This window comes from Cygnus olor, chromosome 10 (assembly GCF_009769625.2).
Source record: "Cygnus olor isolate bCygOlo1 chromosome 10, bCygOlo1.pri.v2, whole genome shotgun sequence".
Taxonomy (NCBI): domain Eukaryota; kingdom Metazoa; phylum Chordata; class Aves; order Anseriformes; family Anatidae; genus Cygnus; species Cygnus olor.
In genome coordinates this window covers 17,152,294-17,174,465 of record NC_049178.1, presented here as the reverse complement: position 1 = coordinate 17,174,465, position 22,172 = coordinate 17,152,294, and the positions used below count along the sequence as shown (strand labels likewise).

Below are 22,172 nucleotides of genomic sequence, written 5' to 3'. Positions count from 1 at the left end.
GCAGCTGAGGACTCACACCCATGAAAACAAATACCTGTTAATTATGACCATGAAACGCTGATTGAATCACAGCTCTGATAAAGGCACGGGCAGTTTGCAAGCCTGCTTTATATCCCAAAGGAGAGAAAAAGAAACGAAATTTTCATTTAGGAAGCTTTCAGCCCCTCTTGCCCCTCTATGAAGAAGTTTCTCTGCCAGCAGGTACCGCTCAGTTTCGGCGCTGTTTCCACTTGGAGCGTGAGGGGAGGCTGAAGTTGCTGCCTGGGATAATGGTTAACAAATGTGGGATGCTCGCTTGTGCCCATTAGGGGAGGAGTAACACCACTAGGTATGTGAATGGGCTTGGGTCGATTCCTGCTGGGGACCAGGTGCTGTTGTAGGGTGGCCAGAACCGAGATGGGGAGCCCGGCCAGGCTGAGCCCTGCTCCTGGAGCCCAGTGGTGTGCCTGGGGGAAGTGAAAGCTGTTAAAGACAGAACAAAACATGAGATCCAAACTGCTTAAAAGGATTTTGGCTCCAGGTGAGCTCGTGCTATCTACAGCCTTTTGTTAAAAGCCACATTTCCTTGTATCTCTCTTCTTGTATCCCCCATTGCCCTATAAAACAAGCAGCTCTGCTTGGTTTAGCCCTGTGGTCACTCTCTGCCATGTGGGCTGGGCTGAGCTGACCCTCTGCATCCCTGTTCTCACCCTCTGCATCCCTGTCCTCGCCCTCTGTGTAGGGAAGGGTGAGACCTGGGGAAGCTCCCGGCCGGCAGGGCAGGGCTCCGTGCCCGACACCTGCGTGGGTCTCGCCCTGCCCACCACGGATCCCCCTGGAGGGCCGAGGTCCTGCCCGGAGGGGCTGACTCAGCTGCGCGGCTCCCCTCGGCGCTGCCCTCGTGGCTTCCTCTCGCATTGTCCCTTGGATGTTTCCCGGGGTCACCGCTCCCACCCCGGGGCCATCTGATAAAACCGCTGCTGCCGTCAGTCCTTTCTCTCGGTGCTTTTTTTTCTTAAAAGGGAGGGAGCTTTGGACTTGGGGCTCCTCGTGAAGCAAGAAGCAGAGCTGTGATTCAGCCTTTCTGTGCCAAGAGAAGTCCTGTGGGCACCACCCACGTGGATCTGGATTCCTGACCGATCTGTCTCTCTGTTTTCACAGGCATTGGGTAGAAAGCCTTAGTACTTCAAAAATAAGTTCTAATTTTGACTAATTTTAGCTGGCTTGAGGAGCTAACACTTACAAAATGTCCGAGACCCGAGAAGGGGGAGAAGCCCCGTGCTGCAGCCGGAGGAGGTGCTGGTGAGCACGCGGCGGCGGGGCGCTGAGCTCACGGCGCGTGGCCAGCCTCGCTGCCAGCCTGCTGAAGGCAGCTGGAGCCTTTCCAGCCATTTCAATGGGCTTTGGATCAAGCCCGTGGCGTGCTGGCTGTTTGTTTTGGAGGCCTTCGGAGGATAAAAGCAGCCTTTCAATGGCTGCTCTTTTGCCTTTGGCTCGGCTCTCTGTGCGCGGGGCCGTGCGCGTTGGATGTGCGCCTCCGTTCTGTGTTGGAAGGTCTGCGTCGGTCTTATTCGTAGCGATGTTCAGTGCCCCGTAAAAGCGCTGTGGTTCCTCTGCGGGGAAATGCCACGTGCTGCTCGACTCCTTTCCTTTTCCATCGTCAAATGCTCCGATAGCACCGAGGCTCACCTTCAAGAAATGCGTTGTGTGCGCCAGAGCCAGCTTGGTCTAACAATCAAACAGACTTGCTTCCTTCCAAATTCTGCGTGGTTATTCCCCTTTTATTTGTCCAGAACTGGCAAATGCACAATGCACAGTTCTGTTAGTAGAACGAGGCACTAATTGCTGTAGCAGCCGATGATACGGCTTGAAATTTATTTTCTCTTCCCATGAGGAGCAGAGTTGCAGCAGACCTGTGTTCTCAGAAAGCATTGCTCGATAGCACGGAGCTGGCACCTAACTACATAGATTTGATGTACCAATTTTAATTCTGTTTGCCAGTGCTGTCTCTTTCCACCAGTTTGTGATTCTCCCTCTGCAAAAACCGGCTCTGAAGTTGCCCAGCTGTCTCTTTGAAGGGGTAGGAGCACAGAGGTGTCCAAGGTACAGGGATCTAAAATGTGACCTTTGAGTGTGTACACAGGGAAGGACAAGTCCTCTCCTGGGTGTATGGCTTTCCTGGGCTGGGTGTGACCCATGAAGTCTGATCAAGGGCAGAGCATTGCTCTGAGTCATGATTTTTCTGGAGGCCACAGCATCCCGGGTTACTCATCCTGAGAGAATGAATGCACTGAGGATATAATTATCATAGTTAGACATCATTTATTCTCACTCTTTTACAGATTCTTGTCGGAAGACTGATAGGTTTGGGTTGTTATTTTTGTCTTCCTGGCCATATATATCAAGCAAAATGCTGAAGCTTTACTGCCTCATTTACACTTGCTCTTACAGCACTGTAGATCTCTGCCCGGTATTTAGGTTAGGCAGTAGTTCTACCCCATTTGTTGTAGATTAATGAGGCTATAAAATAATCATAAAGCTGGGGCAGCCCTGGATTTTCACACTCCTCACGTATTTATATCTACCACAAAATGCTTCATCCCAACATAATTACCCGACTTTTCCTGGCTTCCTTTAATATTCCCTGCCGACTCAAGGTGCAGGAGCCACCCCCTCGTTTTGGGCCGTGCTCGGAGCAGGGCGATGCCAGCATCCGTCAGGGGTCGGTGCCGCGGGGCATGAGGGGTGCTGAGCAGGTCTGGGACCTGTTGGTGTCAGGGTGACCTGTTGGGGGGGCAGGTGGAGAAACCGTCCCGTGGTGGCTGTGGGGAAGGCCTGAAGTCGTCGCCGAGGAAGGTGGTGGTGCTTCTCAGGGTGCCCCAGGGCTCGGCTCTCCTCTCCTGGCGAAGCCTTCTCTGAGAAGGAATTCCTTCCCACAAATCACCCTGCATCCTGCCGACCTCTTCCTCGTGTTTTCCCTGGTGCAGCCGGTATGGGTGTGAGCGTCACTGAGGCCCTTCAGCATTTTTCAGGTACGGGGCGTCTCTGGACGCTACACCGGGAAGCTGATTCCCAGCCCAGTGCTGGCTGCAGCTGCAGGACTGTGCCCAAGTCCTGCGCCGTGCGATGTCCTCACCCATCCACTGCATGTGCTTGTCCTGCAGCAGCTCCGGCTCTGCCTGTGCCCCCAGCCACCCGTGCCCACCTCCCAGGGGCTGTGCTAAGTCCTGCTGACGTCTCAACCTGCCGTACAGCACCTCTGGAGCTGTCTCCTCACCCAGGTAGCTGCTGGCAGCAGAGCTGGTGACTCGGTGGGTGGCAGCCTCCCTGTGAGGCACCCGCTGAGCCTATCCCCGCCCTGCTAGGGGGGCCTGCTGTGCAAGTGCATGAAGATGCTGTTTGTCTGAAGGCGTTTGCAGGCTCCTTGGATGTGCAAGAGAAACAAATCCACCTTCAGATGGAAATCAGGTTTCTCCCCTCCCCATGTTTTTTTATCCTTCCTTCCCCAGCAGTCCGGGATGGTGTTTTCCCTTGTTACAGATCTCTGCGATCTGACTTTTGGTAGCAGGCTGCAGATTTCTGACTTAGATTTCTGTATATGAAAATTCAAATACAATTTATGCATGCTGCTATGTAATATATATGAGAAGTTGTGCTCTCTAAGTTGCGTGCAGACTTCCTGAACCATCTCGTCACCTGGTGGATGCATATGGATGTGCGAGGTTTCAGTGAAACCGTGCTCAGCTACACCTTGACCTGGCCGTAAGAGAAGCCTGACCAGAGAAGTTGGTTTACAGAAACCGGCTGATGGATGCGTTCTTATGCTGATAGGGCTGTAGTGAGTAATGATAAACCCCGGTTTGTGAAACTGGAGCAGAAACTACTCATTTTGAGCCTGACCTGATTCTGTAATGCCAGGTATTGCGGGTGTGCGTTTGCTGCTCGAGGACCCAGACTGAGCGCTTTCATCATTTATCGAGTTAAAAGGCAGAGGCGCTTCACTTTTGACATGAAATGATAATTAGTTTACTGTGGGGTGCAGACTGCAGGAAATTCATGTTTCTGGCACGGTGTTGTCTTGAAAAGTGTGTTTGTCAGTGCATTTGTTTATGTTGTGTGTGTAGAACAACATGCGTACAGCCCAAGCTGCCTGGGAGGAGGAGAGCAGCACCTCATCCCTGGTACGGGAGGCTGTTTGTTACTAAACCAGCATCGTGCAGGCAGTGCCTTGCTGAGGAGGGTGCCAGCTACCGAAGAAGCCTCCCGAGCAGCGCAGAGGAGAGGCTCCTTCCTGCAGAGGTGAATCATTTGGGGCGTAGCCGGCTCTCAGCTTCCTCAGCCCTTGGCTTGGGGCAGCTCAGCAGGCTGGGAGCCTGATGGGGCACTTGGGAGGTGTCCACAGAGGATGTGCTTCTCCGCCAGGCCTCACCTGCGTGTTCCAAACGCCTCGGCCACGTGCTGCTACCAGCCTGAAAGGAGGACGGCGTGGCCCTTCTGTGCACGTCGCATTTGCTTTCTAAATTAAGGTTTGGTAACAAAAAGCAGCAGATGAATCCTCGTGGAACTGCGGGCCTGCTTCTGAGAGGCACCCAAAATTCATGCTGGTATACAGGATTAAGTATGTTAGGAGGATCTTGTGTTTTTTTTTTTAATCTCAGAATGAAATTGCTTTGCAAACACCTTTTCTGGAAGTAGACTCTTGCTTCAGAAACTCTTGATCGGGGAAGGCTGCATTGCACATATATCCTATACACTGCTGCTGCTTAAGCATCTTATGTACTGAGAGGTTACGACATCAAAGAGAGGGTGACTGTCTTTCACTTTATCTTTATGAAGTTGGTAATTAGGGGCGAGAGTGTAGCAAACATGATTTTTGAAAAGTCACTTCATCTTTATTTGGGGTTAATTGCGTTAATGGTCACAGGTTGACGAGCTTGTTACATGACAAGAATCGAAGTGCTAGGGAGATGTGTGGCTTCAGCATTGCTTGAGAAGGTCCTAATTCACAAGGGAAGTCCTAATTTGTGAAGAATCTTGTTGTTCATGCTCAGGAAAGCTCCCACAAATCAGTTCCTTTGAGCATTTTTTGAAATTTATTTTTAAAAGCAGTGTAATCATGCTGCTGGCGTGTAACTGCAGTGAAATAGGAAAGTTCTGATGAAAATGGATCACGTGGATGTGTGCAGAAAAGATAAACGTGGATGTGTGCCTGGGTGTAGGGGGGTCAGGTGGGACTTGAGTGAATGCTGTGGTACCACCACAGCCTTTGGGGCTGCGGCAGGGCTCAGCATTGCCCTGAGACCATCCCAGGGTGTCAGGGCTCAAGGGTTTGAACTCTCAGCATTGGGGCAGAAGCAGATCGCAAGTAGTGACGCCGCAAAACAGAACTGCTGCTCATAACCTGGCAAGGGCTGTCTGGGTTTCTTGGTCTTCGCTGCGCTTTGCTGCTTGCTGTACGGAGGACTGCGTATTGGTTCCAGTCACGTTCAGTCAATATAAGAGAAAAGTTGTGGTCTGAAGTGTGTTTTAAATCAGTGGTGAAGACAGACATCTGCTAGCCCGTATAATTAGCATTTGGGGCATCTGCACAATAACTCACTCCTTGCTGTTGAAAATTATGACCAGAAATGATCAAAGCCTTAATGCCATTACCTAGGGACTGGGTGTGCGTCCTTCCCCTATGTCTAATCAAGGGGCTGTACCTGGGGGCAATACCACTTTGTAGATGTAAGGGAAAATGGATGTTCCTGTCCTGTGGTCTCGCATGTAGTACATGAATTATGTAGCCATGTGAACTTCATAGGCGGCACTTTGAAAAGAGAAGCAGCGATTGGGGTACCCTCATTCCCTGCGTTGTGGTACAGAGTGTAACATGCCAAGAGGCCAGAGAATCCCCTTGAGATCTCTTCCTATTATGCTGGTGGTGAACCTTTGTTCTCTTTCAGTATTTATTATTCCAGAAATACAATCAATAATACAAAGAGAAGCATGAATCTGCTGCACATCCAATTTGCGATCCTTTCAGTGATGTTGTCCTTAGATCCCTGTTGTGTAGGCTGACTCCAGAGCAGAAATGAATTCCCCGTTGTTCATACAGCTGTAGATCAGATAGATTTGTAGTAGCTGTCTCTTCTGTTCCTTGAAAGCAGTACATCTACAAAGTCTTTTCCTGGGATATATGTTCTATTTTTTCCTCATAGAATAGCGATCTGGTTGCCGCAACCTTTGAAAACCATTTGCACATCCTGCTGCCTTTCCCATGATGAATTTTCTGTGATCTTCATTCTGCCTTTAAGGAGCATGGATATTATTTAGGTATTTCAAATTAACCCACTTGCAATCAGGTTCTGAAAGTGGAAGTCAACAGAAGACAGAGTTTGATCTGAATGGCTGTTTCAACCCTGTATTAAAACACCAACATTATTGCAAACTGCATTCACCTCTTTGTATTATAAACTTTGCTCCTTTTTATTCTGGGGGTGTTCAATGCGATGCCCGAGGTTCAGAGGCTTTCGCTTGGTTCCCAGTTGCAACGAGCTTTGAACCTGTTCTTATTTGATGTTTTGTGGCAGAACAACGCTTTTGGGTTTTATGCTGCCAGCTGCACTCCCTGGCCCAATCAGCTGGGTTTTAGCCTTTAATGTTCCGCCTCGCTCAGCACAGCTTGTTTCTCACCGTGTCTAATGGAGATGAGAAAATAATCCAGAAGCACAACAATAAGAATCAAGATGCCTTGATCTTCCTTCCAGCTCTCTGGTAGGGGTCCTCTGACCTTGGGGATGTCACCTCGTCTTTCTCAAATGTCCAGTAGAGGTTGGGACTGATCCATCGGCTTTCCAAGCATGCAGCGACGTACGGGCACTGCTGTTGGGGAGGATGCTGCACAGGTGCACGAGGTGCTCAAGTGAAGGAAAGGTCACTGCAGTCAGCAATGTCCTTCTGAGCAGGGTGTGGGGATAGGGAGGGCTGCTCAGGGGCACGGGGCCTCTGGCGCTGGGCCAGCAGGGAGGAGAAGTCAAGCCCACGTCGTCTGAAGAAGGAAGGACAGAAGGAAGGGCTTCCATGTCCGTGGTCCCTAAGCAGGGGTGAGGAGAAGGCTCTTGCCCTGCTCTAGCACACCCAGAGCTATTGCTGCTTTGTGGGGGCACGGAGTGAGTACAAGGGAACCAAGTGTAGGTGGGCGGGACGGCTGGGAGCGCCATCTGAGGCCGTCTAAGGGATGCGGTAGGATGGCAGCATAAGCAGTAACTGCAAACCGCACCAGTTCAACTTCAAAATACCATGGAGCATAGCCCTGCTTAAAATAAAGATCCCTTCTGCTGTATTAGAGGAGAAAATCCCCATCCTTAATTTTTTCCTTAATGAGGTGATAAGGAAAACAAAGGCACTGAAGGCAACTGAGCAGAACAGAGACATTTAAACTTTTCAGAGTGGCTTGGCTGGATTTTCCTGGCTTAGGCCGGGCCCGTTCCCTGCACTGTTTCTTTAACTACAAAGCTCCTTTTCTTCTAGAAATGGAACTTGGAAGTGATTGGAACTGGATTTTCTTTTTTTCTGCGTTTAAATTTGGAGATGACTTGACCGCAGCACACAGATGCCACGGGAGGTTTTCCTGGCTGGCTCCTCCTGCGTGCTGCCATCCGAGGCAATGGCATTACCACAGCCGAGCCTCTCGCTGGTGCGGGCGTAGCTCACTGCAATAATTGTCTGCAGATAGTTGTCACTGCTCTCCCAGTGGGAAGCCAACTGTTTTGTACGTTCATGCCGATATCCAAGTCCCCTAAGCACGGGAGTGATGAGTAACGTGGAGGGAGAGGGGGCTTTCCTTGTCTGCTCTGCTGCCAAGCACAAGAGCCTGTTGGTTTCTGCGCTGGTGGAGTGGGGACAAGCACTGGGGTTTGGCTGTTCACCTAACACCACCACGGTTCCCACCGTCTCTGTGGTCTGAGTGTCCTCACATGGGGGTGGCTGGTGCCAGCCAAAGCTTTCCGTGAAACAAGTGGCTTGCGCTTTTGTTTTCTTGTTGTCAAAGCCGTGTCCCCAAGTTTTGCATAAAGTGAAGGTGACTATCACTGGAGTGAACAGGAAGAAAACAGTGCATGGATATTTGCTAACAAGACAGCTTCAAAGATCTAAATAGGGGAGATTCAGCTCTTGTGCAGCCGTTACTAAAGCCATTTCTGCTCCTTTCTCACTCGTTTCACTGCACAAGGCAGGTTACTTTCACACAGGGGTCTGTCTTGCTGGTGCTTTTAGCCAAAAAGCTGCTCTTTGAATAGTTTCATTAGCGAGGTGCTGATGGTGGCATGTTGGGCCCCTCCCAGCCCCAGTCCCACAAAGCTTAGGAAGCCTCAGGTCCCTTGAGGGACCGTGAGAAGGTCGCTGCCCTTTGACTTCCCTCCCAGAGCTGCTCCCTAGGAAGGAGCTCACAAATGCAGGGTGCGGCTTGCTGGCATTAGCAGTTTCTGCCCCAGAAGGGCAAATCGCTGCTTAATTCCATACCAACGACCGAGGCAAGGCAGGATTCTCTTGTGGGCTATTATTTCGGAGTGTTTATTTACTGTAGTCTGGTTGTGAAGCGCGCTGCTAGCATAAGGAGCTTTATTTTTCTTGTGTGCTAATGGAGCTGTCTAACAGGAGAGCGAAATTCTCTCCAGCAGGTGTTGAGCACGTAACTGGTACGGGATGCAGAAAGCAGGAGACGTGGAGCTCTGCACCGTTTGCATCTCCTGCGATCCCAGCTGAGGACGTCGGTGCCTCTGTTTCTGCAGGAGCTGTGCCGCTCTCTTATCTCCCCTCCGCTTGCTGCTCCCGAAGGTGCTTTTTAAGACAGGATTTCAGCATCTAATTTGAGCGCAGGACCAGGCAGGAGAAAGCGATGACAGCTTCGCTCCCCGGGTGGCAGATAATGAGGTGTCGGCGGCAGTGGCACCCGCCTGGGTGCATTACGGGGAGCCGCGAGGTGCCTGCCCAGCTGCTGGGAGCGTGGTGGGGCTCAGAGCCTTAACACCGTCACCGTGGCACGGAAACGGGCTTCTGCTGTCGGGGCATACGGCAGAAGGGTTAAAATTTAATTAGACAACATAGCGGCAGCTACCGGAGCTTAGCGGAGATTTGCGTAAGCGGCTCAGAAGGACAAGGCTGCTGTGTGAGCTGCTGGTGGGGCTGAGCTACTGCAGCCGCTGGCTCCCCGCCGCCGGGGCATGCCTGGAGCCTGCCCAGGAAGCGCCGTGAAAGAGGAGTTTGTTGCGAGGCCGGAGCTGGCTCCCCGCACGCCCTATAAAGCCCGCCGGCCGGCATGCCAGCACCCTGAGCGCCGCGGCAGCCGGGCAGAGGAGCCGCGCTGGGCCAGCGGAGCAGCCCATGGCCTCGGTGCTGATGTGCGGGGTGGAGGACCTGCTGCTCGGCGGCAGCCGCTTCGTCTGGACGGTGACGGTGGCGGCCCTGAGGCGGTGGTACGCGGGCCGGCTGCGGGCATGCCGCCAAGCCCTGCGGGCATGGTGCGGCCTCGGGGACGTCTACCAGGTACGGGGGCACGGCGCGGCACCTGCGGGGTCCCAGCAGCGGCGGCACGGGGCCGTGGTGGGGGACGCCGGCTGCGTGGTGTCTCTCCCGTTCGTTTGTCACGAGAGCAGGAGGCTGTAACGTGATCGTGGCTGGTGTCGTGGGGTGGTTGCTGTCCGCGGGGGGCTGCGAGAAGTCTTGAATTAACTACTTCTGGGGGCTTCCTCCCGCAGGCAGCAACTACAGCGCAGGGGCTGCAGGCACCGTGGCATCCAGCGGCACTTAGTGCGGTGTGACTTTCTTTGGAGCCTGGTTTTGCCAGCAGTTATTTTTATACGTCTGTATTTATTGTCTCGCATGTAGGCACGCGCTGTGTGTCCCATCGTGCTGTCAGCGTGAACGTTTGCTTGGCTGTGTTGAATATTTCAAAGCTGCTTCTCCCCTCTCTCTCCCTGCTGTGTTGTGATAAAGGGAACTGCACAGCTCCCAGCACACCAGCTCTTCGTAGCCACCAAGGTGTAATTTCCACGTGGGAATTGTGCTAAAAGGACATCTGTACCTATCTAATCCTAGAGGGATCCATTGTGTTTAGCTTTAAGGTATGCCAAGAGCGGGAGAACAGCTTTAAGATGATAGAAGTTCTTCCAAGTGCTCGAATGCAGCTGTGCATCTCACGGCTGACAATGGCCGTGTTCTTCAGCTGCTGCTCTCCAGAGCCTGGCTCAAAGTGGAAAGAGTTTTAGGAAACAAAACATGACTGCGCCTCTGTCTGAAGTTAGTGTCCTGGTGGCTGTTGGTGAATTAATCTTTCTCTATGGACAGCATCACTGCCTGGTGCTGTGGGGAGTTCTAAAGTGATGTGAAAATGGGCAAAATTAGGGGATGGGTAACGCCAGACGGGGTCTGGGGGTGCTTTACCCACGCTGAGAGCACAGCCAGGTGCTGGGCGCACACAGCCTGGTGCCCTGTGCTTGCTGTGCCGAGGATCTGCCGCGGTCTGCGCCGTGTCCCAGAGAGAGGGAATGGGCAGGAACAAAGCTGCTCTCACATCTTAATGTCAGGAATTTCCTAATGGTAATTTCGGGGTGTATTAAACAGATGGCTGAAAAAATGCCCTGCAGCTCTTCCTTGGGTTGCGTAACACATTGCTTTTTGTGCTGAAGTCTTGGCGTTCTGCTGTTAAAAATGTTGGCGGTGTCCCGGCTGATTCCAGTGGAAGCAGGACTGAGCCCATCGCGCTCGATGTCACCAGCCTGGCTCGATGTTGCAACCCTGAAAAAGTTAGTAAAAAAGTGAAAAAGTCCTGTAGTTAGTGCAGCTGCATGAAAGCACCTTTTCTTCCTTGTGTTTTCATTAGTACCAGCACCTGGACAGGCGGTTGTCAAGTCCTTTTTCACCTTGGCTTCATCAGAAAGCTCCTCTCTCTGGGTTGCCTTTACAGCCACATTCCACGTATGAGAGATGGCAGGTGGTATCTAAAGGAGCTTATGCCTAAACGTACACTTCTGCCCTCTGTGATGACTCCGGGGGTTGTGCACGGTTTGACAAACCGGGGATAAGTTCAGAGCCTTGTCCCTGTGCTGCATCCTCGCGGCGTGCAGGGGGAGGTGAGAGGTGCTCGTGCTGCTGGTCGGCCCCGGGGGCTGCAGTTCGCTTTGGTCCCTGCTTGGGGTTCACGTTGCGCTGGGGGGTCAGTGGCTGTTGTCAGGTCAGTTGGATGCTGTTAACAGGGGGCTCTGCCTGTTTTTGTAATTGTCACCAAATTATTGTGGTGGAAGGAGAGCCAGTAGAAGGCTCGCTGGGCTGGTGAGTTGTCCTTTAATGAAGTGCTGGCTAGCCTCACGGGAGTCCTGGGCTCTTCTGGAGCCCCAGCAGGGAGAAGACACTGCCACCTCCCTGCTCCTGCACCGGCTCTCCCCTGTGCCTTCTGAAGCAGGCAGGTGCAGGGCTCTCACGTGGGAGAGCCCTCTGGCCAGGCTGAAATCCTCTGCCGGCGTAAAGCCCTTACCTGCCTTAGCAGCTTTACGTGCGGAAAACCCAGCACAAAGCAGCCTTTCAGTCACCTTCTCTTTAGCCTTGTTTCGAGCACGGTGCGGGGAAGTGCTGAGCTTGGGCACTTCCCCAGGCTGGCTTCTGTGTCGAGGTGCTTCGCTCGCCATCTCCTGTGCCCTCCCCAGAGAGGGGAGTGCCTGCTGGCCAGGCCCCTGCTTCGGGGCAGCTCGTGAGCTGACATGCTAGCAGGCTGTCCTGCTTCGCCAGGGAATATTGCCTGTGGAAGAGAGCATGTGAAGGTCTGGCTGGAGCGCCCAGTAAAAGCAGACTTGTGGAGCCAGCTGAGGAAGAGCTGGCACAAAGCTCTTTGTATCTACAGCGAGTCAACGCGAGCTAATGCTATTAGGGGAGAAATCCTTGGTGAGAATTCAGCGTAGAAGTCTCTGTGCAACGGCACCTACTGGGTACCTATCGCCTGTGAGAGAGAGGAGCAAGAGCTGTAACTTGGAGCTGTGTTGTTGTAGAGAGCTCGTGTGCAGCCCTGAGCCCCTGGTGTGCAGGGCAGCCTTCTCCTCGTCGGTGTCCTGGTGCCCAGGGGCTGCCTCCAGAGTAAAGCATTTGCCTGAGTTCTCTCCCGGTGTGAGGTTTTCTAGGCCCCTGTTCTGGTTGTGATTACAGAGCAGTGAAACAAACTGGAGTTGTTTTACATATGAAGCTGTTAAGCAGGGGTAAACCAAAAAACAGTGCAGCCAACTTTTATAAATTAAACTGGTTGAGTGCTGTAGCGTTAGAAGTGCGTATGGGGCAGGGTGCTCGCCGCAGGGTGCAGAAGGGAGGCCGAGCAGCCTGTCCCCAAACCGTGCCGACTACAAGGAGACGTAAAACAAGGAGACACCATTCGCATCTCCTGGATGTGAAGCTGGCTGTGGAGGCACCCCCAGGTCAGGCGCTGTCACGCCGCTGATTTGGCTCCCGGTCTCGGGTGTGAAAGTAACTCAGATTCACGTGGCTCGTTGGACAAAGCGCTTTTCCACCTCTGGAAGGTCACTTCCCCTGGGCTAAGGGGAAAAACTGCTGATGAAGCACAGTAAGTGAGCCTTGTGCGTGTCCGTCCCGTGCCTACCTGGGGCGGAGGAGAGGAAGTGGATGACTGCTGTTTCCTATGGTGCAATGTAGATGGCTGGGGTAGCAGGACCGCGCTTCCTCTCCTACCACACCTTAACTTTCCTTTATAAAAATGCTGACAACGAACTGGGAGGTTCCTTTTATTTTTTTTTTTTTCCCCAGCAATGAGTAAGTGGCTGTGGGGTAGTGAGGGGACGGGTACAGGGGGAGCAGGGAGCTGTGAGGGCAGGGCTTTCGCTGCCTCGTGCCGCACAGACCACGGGAGGGTCACTCAGGGGAAGCATCTCGGCCGTCCTCACGGGGCAGGGCTTCCCAAAAGTTTCTCACAGACTTTTTTTTTTTTTTTAAAGGATGCTCAATGTGTTTCCCTTCCCTTCAAACATTTAAACTAAGCAGGAATTAACCACTGCTGTAGAGAAAACTTTGCTCTGGCTGCTTTCACAGGCCTGTTTCCCTTTCCAGAGGGGTGTGAGGCAGTGCCGTGATGCCGCTCGTGCCCCGGAGCCGGGTGCAGCCCCCTGCAGCAGGGACGTGACACGCGGTGGATGTCCCTGCGGGGAGTCAGACTTGCTTTTACATCTTCGGTCTTCCAAAAGCAGCCCTCCGAGTATTTCTGCCAGGCGTGTTTCCATCTGAGCTCACGATGTGTTTTCTGTTTGAGTTTGTTCAAACACAAATAAGGCTTTGTGCCGCTCCGCCCTCTTCCCCAGCAGCCAAACTTCATTACCAGACTGTGAATTTCACCTCATTTCCTCCAGGGTGTCCCGGTGCCAGGTTCAGACAGTGCCTTCCATTCACTACCCCCTCCAGCCTGTGCGTGTATGTTTTTATGACCTGATGCAGCTCGCAGACTTCGTTGGATTTCAAATGTCGCTGGCACCACTTTTCAAACCCCAGCTCTTGTACGCAAGTGCTGCTACACGAATGTTTTTGTATAAATCTCCAGCTCAGTTCTGTGCTGTCAGGCCAGCTAGGACAAGAGCGTCATTAAAAAGTAACTTAAAAGTAGTTCAGGCACACGCTGCTTTTTCCATGCTTCATTTCTGAGTGTTTGGCTTTCCGTCACTCCTTTTCTAGCATTGCCACTGCTGTTCTTTGCAATCTTGGATGGACTGTCCGTGTGCTTAAAATAACGTTGTGCTATCTTTGTCTCCTCATTTTCTGAAAACCAGGCCATCCTTGTGCAGTCTGCATCACTCTCACAACCTCTGGGTCATAATTAGTGATTAGCAATTCTTCTAATCTTCTGTACAGATGGAGACCGGTTCATTCTCAGAGACTGCAAAGAGGATAAAGCTATCAGCACTGGAAAATATTAGCTTAAATACCCTCCCACACACACACGTACACTTTTCCCTGCTAATGCTCTGCCCTCCATTTAAATGTGCATCAACTCTGCATGCTGGGGAGGAGAGGTGGGGAGAGAGAGGGCCATCCAAATGCTGAGAATAGCCCAAATGTGCCGTTGTTTAGCCAGTGAAAGCCATCCCTGACAACCCAAGCAATGTAGATTTTAAGACTGTGGCTTCCTGGTTTGGTTTTCCAGCTGATGTGGGAGGTGGGCTGGGTGGAGGGTATGTGATGTGCACGAGAGCACCGTGCAGGTGGGTGGCTCCTGGGAGAGAGGAAGGCAAAGGGCTGGAGGGTGGGAAGAGAGAAATGGGGAGAGCAGGGAAGGGCAGCACGAGAACTGCACAGCATGAGAAGCACGGGCTGGGCAAGCAGGGAAAGAGGAGAGATGGGAATAAAACCAACTGACTCAATGGAGATGTCAAAACTGCTCCTGCTCAAAGCCGAGCACAGCTTCTGAGGAAGTGTGGGAAAACAGGTAGAGAAAAAGAGCAGAAGTGCACGAGGAGGGAACTGAGGTTGTAAAGAGACAGCAGCACAAGGGGAGCGATCTCCCCAGCAAGGTGGCAGCCCTGGGCACAGGGGTTTCTGCTGTGCCCATGTGGAGCTGCCTGGCTGGTGCCAGACTGGCCGCATCTGGTTGCCACCGTTGTTTTGGGAGAGAAAATGTGGAGAAAGCCCTCCAGGAAGCTGGCTGGGCGCATGCGCTCAGCAGATGTGAAGGTCGGTGTGTTTGCTAAGCTGTAGTGAAAGTGGGTAATTCCTCCCCGACAGCGAGCAAGCTGCAGCTGCTCACCAACGGAGCTGGGGCGTGCGCCCTGGGATGCTCGCGTCCTCCGGCTGCTGCAACCTCCTCCTCGCACTCTCTTTCTTTTCTAGATGAGAAGAAAAGTTAGCTTAAAAAAATATCTGTGGCCCACAGCCGAATTACACGCCCAGATGTGCGTTTGTATAAGCTCCCTGATCCTCTGAGGAGCTCTGCCCTTCCCCTCTGTCAACTATTCCTGTCCCTGGTGGTGCTCCAGCAGGGCAGAAGTTGGCACCACCCAGGTAACCTTCACGTCATTTCTCTAAGGAAAAATGACTCACTCTCTATTTTCCATCTTATTTTGTGGCTTTGGATTCTGTGTTTTGGAGATAAACACAAGCTTGTTGCTCTGAAATACTTTTCCCAAACTGTCTCAGTTGCCACCCCGTAGTTTGCCAGTGCTGTCTGGAGCAGCCGGCTGGACCTGAACTGGCACCATTGGTCCTGTGGGGCCAGCTCATGATTTTTTCATGAAACTTGTGATATTGAGAGCTCTTGGGAAACTCTTGGAGTCATGAAACAACATGAGAATACTACACAAAGTAAATGTGAAGGAAAAAAAAAGTCCTTGTTTGCAGCAGTGTAGAAGTGCGTATTTGATCAAAGCCGGTTCCTCTGTTAAGGAGGACAAGACACCTCCAGATCTCCAACTTAATTTCCTGTTATAATTCAATTTCTCATCTCTAGATTATAAATATTTGGGTGGAAAAGTCTTCATACTTTGTCCTTCCTGTACATAGTGGTTGCTCAGTCAGTGGGAGTGCAGATCTCCGAAGGAGAGAGAGCATCCAGCTCAAGGCAACGAGTCCTCGCTCCCAGCGGGAGCTTGTTGCGGTGCGTGTCCAGAGCTCCTGCCTGCTCTGTGCTGAAATGCTGATCAATAACACTGACCTGTGTTTGTAAAGGAGAAACAGCCTCTTGTTTTCTATTTTGAAGTAAATGCACGTGTAAATTTGAGATCTGATGTCTCTGGTGTGCCTGGCTGGGGGTTACAGATTGCGTGCTGTAGAGGAGCTGCATCCTGGATTTCTTTGTGTGCGTTTCTTTGGGGTTTCTACTTTGTGGGTTTGTTGTGTTTTTGTTGTTGTTGTTGTTTTTGGTTTGTTTTCAATGAAAGCAGTCTGAGTTGGTTCTGCAGTACCTGCGCTCTTTGACTCGCTCGTCGTTGCTGTGTCAGACACCCGGAGGTGTGGGAGGTCTGGGAGGCTGAAGTGCCAGAGCGGGGCTGGACGTGCTCCAAGCACAACCCCATGTGCTGCAGGCAGAAAGCAGCCCTGCAAAGGGGACAGCAGGTAGATAAACTGTTCCTGTGCCTCCACCTGCACAAACTGCACCCCTGGAGACAAGCCCTGGCAGCAGAACAAAATCAGCTGGCCGGCCAAGGGTGTCACCTTGGTGTCTACGCTCCTCCCGAGGGGCACCCTGGAAGGGAACCTGGGAAATGCCGTGCAATGTCGTGCCTGGGGTGTCTGCAGCGAGGGGCGAGGAAGAAATGAGAGCGCCGAGTTTGCTGCCTCTGCTGCGCGTTACTTTACCTGGCCTCAGGAATATAATCTGCCGAAACTTGTTGAGCTGGAAAGGTGGTCCTGAAACCACAGCTCTGTTTGTGAGCAACTTCTGGTGAAAAGGGCTGAGCTCCTTTGCCCCGAGGTGGGCACCGTGTGTCATGCCTGCGGCCAATAACCGCTTTTTGACTTTGGTTTTATAATAAAGGGGTTAATATTACAAAGAAAAAAAATGATTGTAGTGCTTTCCCTGCTCACCCCCACCCCCTGGTTTTAACAATTGCATTTCAACCTCTTGTGTCCCCTGACTCACGCTGGTAAGGCTTTTGTTTCTGAATCTGTAATCAAAGCAACAAATGCTAAGGTCACTTCCTTGAGATTATATGGCAACGGAAGAAGTCCGGGATCGTGTCTCCCTTCTTCCTCAGCTTGAATGTACAGAAAATACAAAGGCTGAGTGCACGCTTGTTGTTGGGGACTTCTCGGGTTTCTCCAGTCCTTTTAAACCCAGCAGGGTGTGTGGCTTGGAGGTAAGAGGCTGTATTTTAATTTCTGATGCTTAGCAATAGCAAATAACTTTTTTTTTTTATCGTTGTTGCATTGTCTGCTGACTTAAAAATAATACAGAGCTTGGGAACTGTGCTTGCAGGAGAGAAGGCAGCCAGAAAACAGCACAGAGCAATGTGAGTTTGCTTTCAGCAACCTTTTTGCTTGCTCTTTTTAATTCTGATAGATGAGTCCATAACAATTTCTGTGCCTCTCTCTGCACTCCGCTGGGGAGGTAGGGGGCTGTTTGTTTATTCTCGGCATTTACAGCTGCTTTTTCCTGCTTTTGTTGTTCGCGTTGTCCTGGCTGCTTTAGGAAAGTGCTAAATCCAGGCTGTATTCTGGTAGCTCTGCAGCACTGGAAAAGCAGGTCTGTAATTTCTGCTTACAGAAAAAAACGTGTTTTCAGATATTACCCTTACAGGCTGCTCTGAGATACGATTTACACTGAACAGAGCACAAATTCATAAGTCACCAGAAAAGGCAGTCAGTGCCTGGCACAGTAGCTCCTTTCAGCTGGTAATTATTAAATGTCCCATCAGTAAGGCTCCCACCCTTCCCCCCAAAAAAACCTGCTGAGGTTGGCACTGGGGATGCAGAAATGCACATGGAGCTCGTCAGCGGCTGTTGAGGAAGAGCCTCTGATGAGAAGAGCTTGCTCTGCCTTAGCACCAAGCCTGGAGCAGTCCTGGGCTGCCCGAACACTCGGGGTGCTTGGTGGGGTGCTTGGCACGGAGCTGGCCCTGCCCGGCTCCTCTCCACCATGCAGCCGATGCTCAGTGTTTTGGTTTATTCCAAACAACCGACGCTTTCAGGCTTTTCTTGCTGTATTTGCTTGCTATTTGAATTTTTATTAAGCTTACAGAAGTTACAGGTGCCTCAGAGGTTCAGATGGACTTGTGATACAGCCCTTATTTGTATTTTTCTTTGCCTCCTGCTTACCTCACGTCTGGCGGCCGGGTTTCCTGAGGGGCCCCTGCCGAGCACGGGAGCAGCTGGAAAAGTCCAGGGAGAGGAAGGGGGAGGAAAGGGCCGGGGTGGAGGATGGAGCGGGGCGGGCTGGAGGATGAACGGGGTGTGAGGACCCCGATGGGGAAGGGATGCAGGGTGCCCTAGGGGTGGTGGTGGAGAAGCAAGGAGTGCAGCCCAGCACTGTGCTGGCTCCGGGAGCCTCCCGCAGGTGCCGCCAGGAAAGCTCTGCTCGCTCGGGATCTTTTTTCCCCTTCTTTCCCAGGAGAGTGCACGGGAACAAAACATCTCCATGAGCTCGTGCGTGGTAATGACCTGACGGCAGCGGCGCTGAGCGAGATAAGCACGCCCCTAGCAGACACCGGTTTGTTGGCCGAGTTCTGCCAAGGAAAGCAGATGTTGGATGAAGTATTTCATTGACTTGATGTTTATGGCAGATTTGTGCTGATTGCTTCCTATTAATTTTCCTGATTTTTTAGGACTAGCTGTAGAGTTTTGAGGCCTGTGTATAAGTTTCCTGTTTGCTCTTTTCTTCTTGTTCTTATTTTAGATCCTGTGCAAATCGGCAAATGATCGGTAAAATATAGTCAAGTGGAAGAGTCCCTTAAATCTGCCGTGCCCTGCAAGAAGAAATGAAATAAATAGGAAAAGGAGGCTTGTAGGGAGAGCGTGTTGGCGCTTGGCCCTGAAAGCCGCAGTCTCCTGTGGTGGGGGAGAGCACATGGGCTGTTGCTCTGCCAGACTCCGTAAGCCCCACCAGCTGAGCCAGTAACATGAAAGTCAGTTGATGCTCTGCAGGAGCCAATTTTGTCTTCATATCTTCAGTTCATGGGGCTATTTTAGGAAGGTGCCATGCAACCCAGAGAGCCTTTAGGCTCCGGTTCCAGGCAGTGTGTTTTATCTCTAACTCTCTGCCAAACTTCACGTAGAGCCAACATTTCCTTGGAGAGCATCATCAAAGGGGCATTTGTACCAGCTTGCACTGAAGTGAGTAACCTCCAGCCTGTCTGGTCTTAAAATGCGATTCCTGTGCGCGGCGTGTTCCAAGGCCAGCCTTCAGCAGGTCTCCGTCCCTGCTCAGCTCCCCACTGGGACAAGGAGCACAGGGAGGTCTGCAGCCCTTGGAGAGGACGGAGGCAGCACTGGAGCCATGCTGGCAGCATGGGATGTGTCCTGAGGTGTCTTGCTTTCAGCACAAAGGGCGAAAGACGTAGCCAGCCGCCTCAGTGCGTTGCCAGCTATTTAACGTTAAGCAGATCCTGGCTTCTGTTAAGGTTAATAGCAAGATAACAAATGATTTAAGGCGAAGTGCTGGCCCTGTTAAAGTTAACACCGAAGTTCATCGACTGCCCTGGAGGCGGACTTCAGCCAAAGGCCTCGTTATGGCCTGGAGATGGGACAGGGGAGGTGGCGTGTCTGGAGGTGCGTGCTGCTCCCCGCATGGCTGCGGAAACTGAGCCCTTCAAAGGGATCAGACTGGGAGGAGACCTGCGTGTTCAGCCCCAAACCCTGCCTGGTTAGAGGGGCAGCAGCGAGGCAGGGTGTGTGTCGCTTCCCAGACCCACACCTCAGGGTGCTTTTCCGCCCCTGCCCATCTCCCACCCATGGGCCCCTACCCACACCCATGGCCTGCAGAAAGGCTGGCGAGAGGCACGTGTCCAGGCGTTTTGGGAGACCTCTTTGGATCCTTTACAAAGTTTCCATAGGAATGCTGGTATAAAACCAAATCCTTGTTTGTTATCTTTCTGTTTTTTTTCTGAAAGCTTCGTGTGACCCTGAGTGCTGGACCACGGTGAGGTTTTGATCTCCCAGTGAAGAACCTAGGAAACTCTGAGGTCATTTATAAAGCATTACAACTTACAACTTCTTCCCTGCTTTCCCCCTCAGCAGCACACAGGCTCCTTCCTTCCAGAGGGAAAGCCCTTTGCTTTTATTTTCCTGGGATGTGCCTGGTTAGGGCAGCTCTATATGGCAATACATTCGTGCATCTTATTTCTTACTTTTCCCAGGCAGTGTGTGTCTGCAGCCCAGACATAAGCCGGCTGTATCCGAGTCAGAGAAGCAATGCTGATTTAAGGCAGCTGAGGATCTGCTCAAAAATGCCTTCATGGCTGAAGGAGAGGAAAAAAAGCACAAAAAAAAACCTAAATCCTGATGAAAATCTGAGGTCAGCATAGGGGCTTCAATAGCAAGCTTTGAAATCTGTTACAGCCTTAAGAGTTACAGAAGAAAGGTTTGGCAAAAATTCCTTTACAGGAAATTACTGGCGTGGCGTTATAGCTGGCTAACTGCAGCTCAGGTAGGGATTTGGGGACGAAATCCTCTAAGTGCGGGGCTTTTTCTTGTCTGGGCTTACGCACCTGTGAAGCAGTGCTGCTGCATCAGGCACCGGTAAAAAAAAAAAAAAAAAGTGGTGAGGATTTTGGGGGCCCCCATGCCCCCAACCTGGGGGAGGTTGGGTCTGTGTGCTGAAGGGGTGGCATCTCGTGAGTTGAGGGGAAATAGTTCTTGCTTTTTGCTATCCCATAAGATTTCCTTTAGTTCCTGGACTGCTCGAGCTGCTCTGAAGGCCATGCCTGTTTCAGGAATGAGGGATCCAGATTTTGCAAGCTGTGCTCTAACACACCGGTGTGATTTCTTGGAGAACCGATGCTGAAGCCTTTGTATGCAGGACGATTGTTGGGTGGAAATGGTCCCCACCTCTCATCTGTGGATCAGCAGTGGGGTTTTCTTTACATATAAATTCATACTATTTCTCTATTTGCTCAGGCAGCAAAGTTTAATTCCATGTGGCTGCCCTGTGAGGAGCTTACAGCTCTGTGCAGCGGGGAGCAAAGCCCTGCTGTCTGTCACACCTGGGTATTTTCCAGGTGCTCAGTGACAGCCCTGCCCGAGCACAGGGATTTATCATGAGGAAGGGAAGAGGGGTTTAAGTCCTGCTTCAGGAGCTGGTATTCTGTCAGCTTTTTTTTTTTTTTTGACCTAAGGGGTTTTTTTGGAGATTTCCTGTTTACACCATAATTACTTTTTTCTTATTTTTGTTTCTGAGTGTGATGACACAGATGAATGTCTAAAAATGTTGGAAGTAACAACTGGCTTCAGCTACGGAGGATGTTACTGCTGAAGAGAAGTAGCGTAAATATCCTGCGTGTTTTTTTTCCCCAAATAAACATTCAGGCTCAGGATATTACAGTGAATTGGTTTAAGTAGCCAAGACGTAGGCTTTTTCTCTCTGCCTTACTTTTTTTTTCCCCTTTTTAAAGGACTGACATCTCGGAAAATCTTGCTTCCATGACTTTACATGGAGAATTTGTCTTAGTTTTTGTCACAAGTGAGGTGGAGGAAAAAATGTGTTTTTCTTCTTTTTACTGAATGCTGTTCAGTGAACAGTATTAAAGTAATATAAACCTAAAAATGCAAAACAAAACTTTTTCGTCTCACTTTGTAAGAACTCCTGGCTAGATGAAATCTTTCTGAATATTTTAACCCATTGTTCCTGAGACCCTTAGATCTGGAATAAACCATAGATCCTGAGAATTGTTTCTTCTCCTTCATTATGTTCATTTAAATAAATCAACTTTTTGGTGGAAGCCCAGTGCCACTATCTGCCTCTATGTTACGGGGGGCTGCAGAATTGCATTAATACTCATGCAGTAATACTGCATCAGACAGGGTTTTTTATTCTCCTTCCCACTCCTTTCTTTTTTTTTTTTTTTTTTGTTTTATATTGCTTGCTTGGGTGACTTTGGGAAACAATAAGAATCCAGCAGCCCCGTATCTCAGGATGGTTTTGCCATTACATTGGCAAAAACAATGTTTGCATTGCATCGCTCTGCTAATTTCCTATTGAGGATGAGACGATACGGGGATGCTGAATGAATGTTATGCTGCTTCTTTCTGTACTACATAATAGCTTAAATATTAGCAGCCTTTTAAAAATAACTTCTAAAAAGACTAACATGGGTGCTTGTTGCAAAAATATAACAAAATTGTTCATTTGCCCAGACAATGCAAAATCAATGAGAATAAGCTGAAAACACAGATGTGAGTCTATATATATCTCGAGTGCTTGTGCTGCCCCTTAACTGAGCCAGACAGCTGGGCTCATCTCATGATTGATTGGTCCAGCTAAATAGAAAATCAATTATATTGTTCAGATTAGCGAGGCGTTCTGAATTAAAGATGAAAACGTGTCTGTGAGGGGCTTCCAGGGCACTGGGTCTCGGGCAAGGAGGAGCCCTGCACCCGGAGAGCTGGGGACCAGGTACAGGCTCCTCCAGAGCCCAAGGAAGCTGGCCAGGCAGACGGATGTGCTGCAGAGAAATAAATCACACCCGTGTCACTGGGGGAGTTAAAAACAAGTCCTTCGGTTCCAGGAGCTCAGGGTGTCTGTT

At 51.0% G+C, this 22,172-nt stretch overlaps 1 protein-coding gene across 6 annotated transcripts in view; it reads left to right on the top strand.

Annotated features, from left to right (window-relative positions):
• Positions 1–22,172, top strand: part of FRMD4B (FERM domain containing 4B) — a 114,877-nt gene that overhangs the window by 30,560 nt on the left and 62,145 nt on the right. The window contains exon 1 of one of the 6 annotated variants that reach the window (XM_040568474.1): positions 9,067–9,504. The exons of 4 other annotated variants lie outside the window; for them this stretch is intronic. In XM_040568474.1, the coding sequence (XP_040424408.1) occupies positions 9,343–9,504 (162 nt within the window). In that variant the 5' untranslated portion in view covers positions 9,067–9,342. Of the gene's footprint in view, positions 1–9,066; positions 9,505–16,771; positions 16,794–22,172 lie in introns of those variants that run through there. One more of the 6 variants, XM_040568478.1, reaches the window with a different exon arrangement.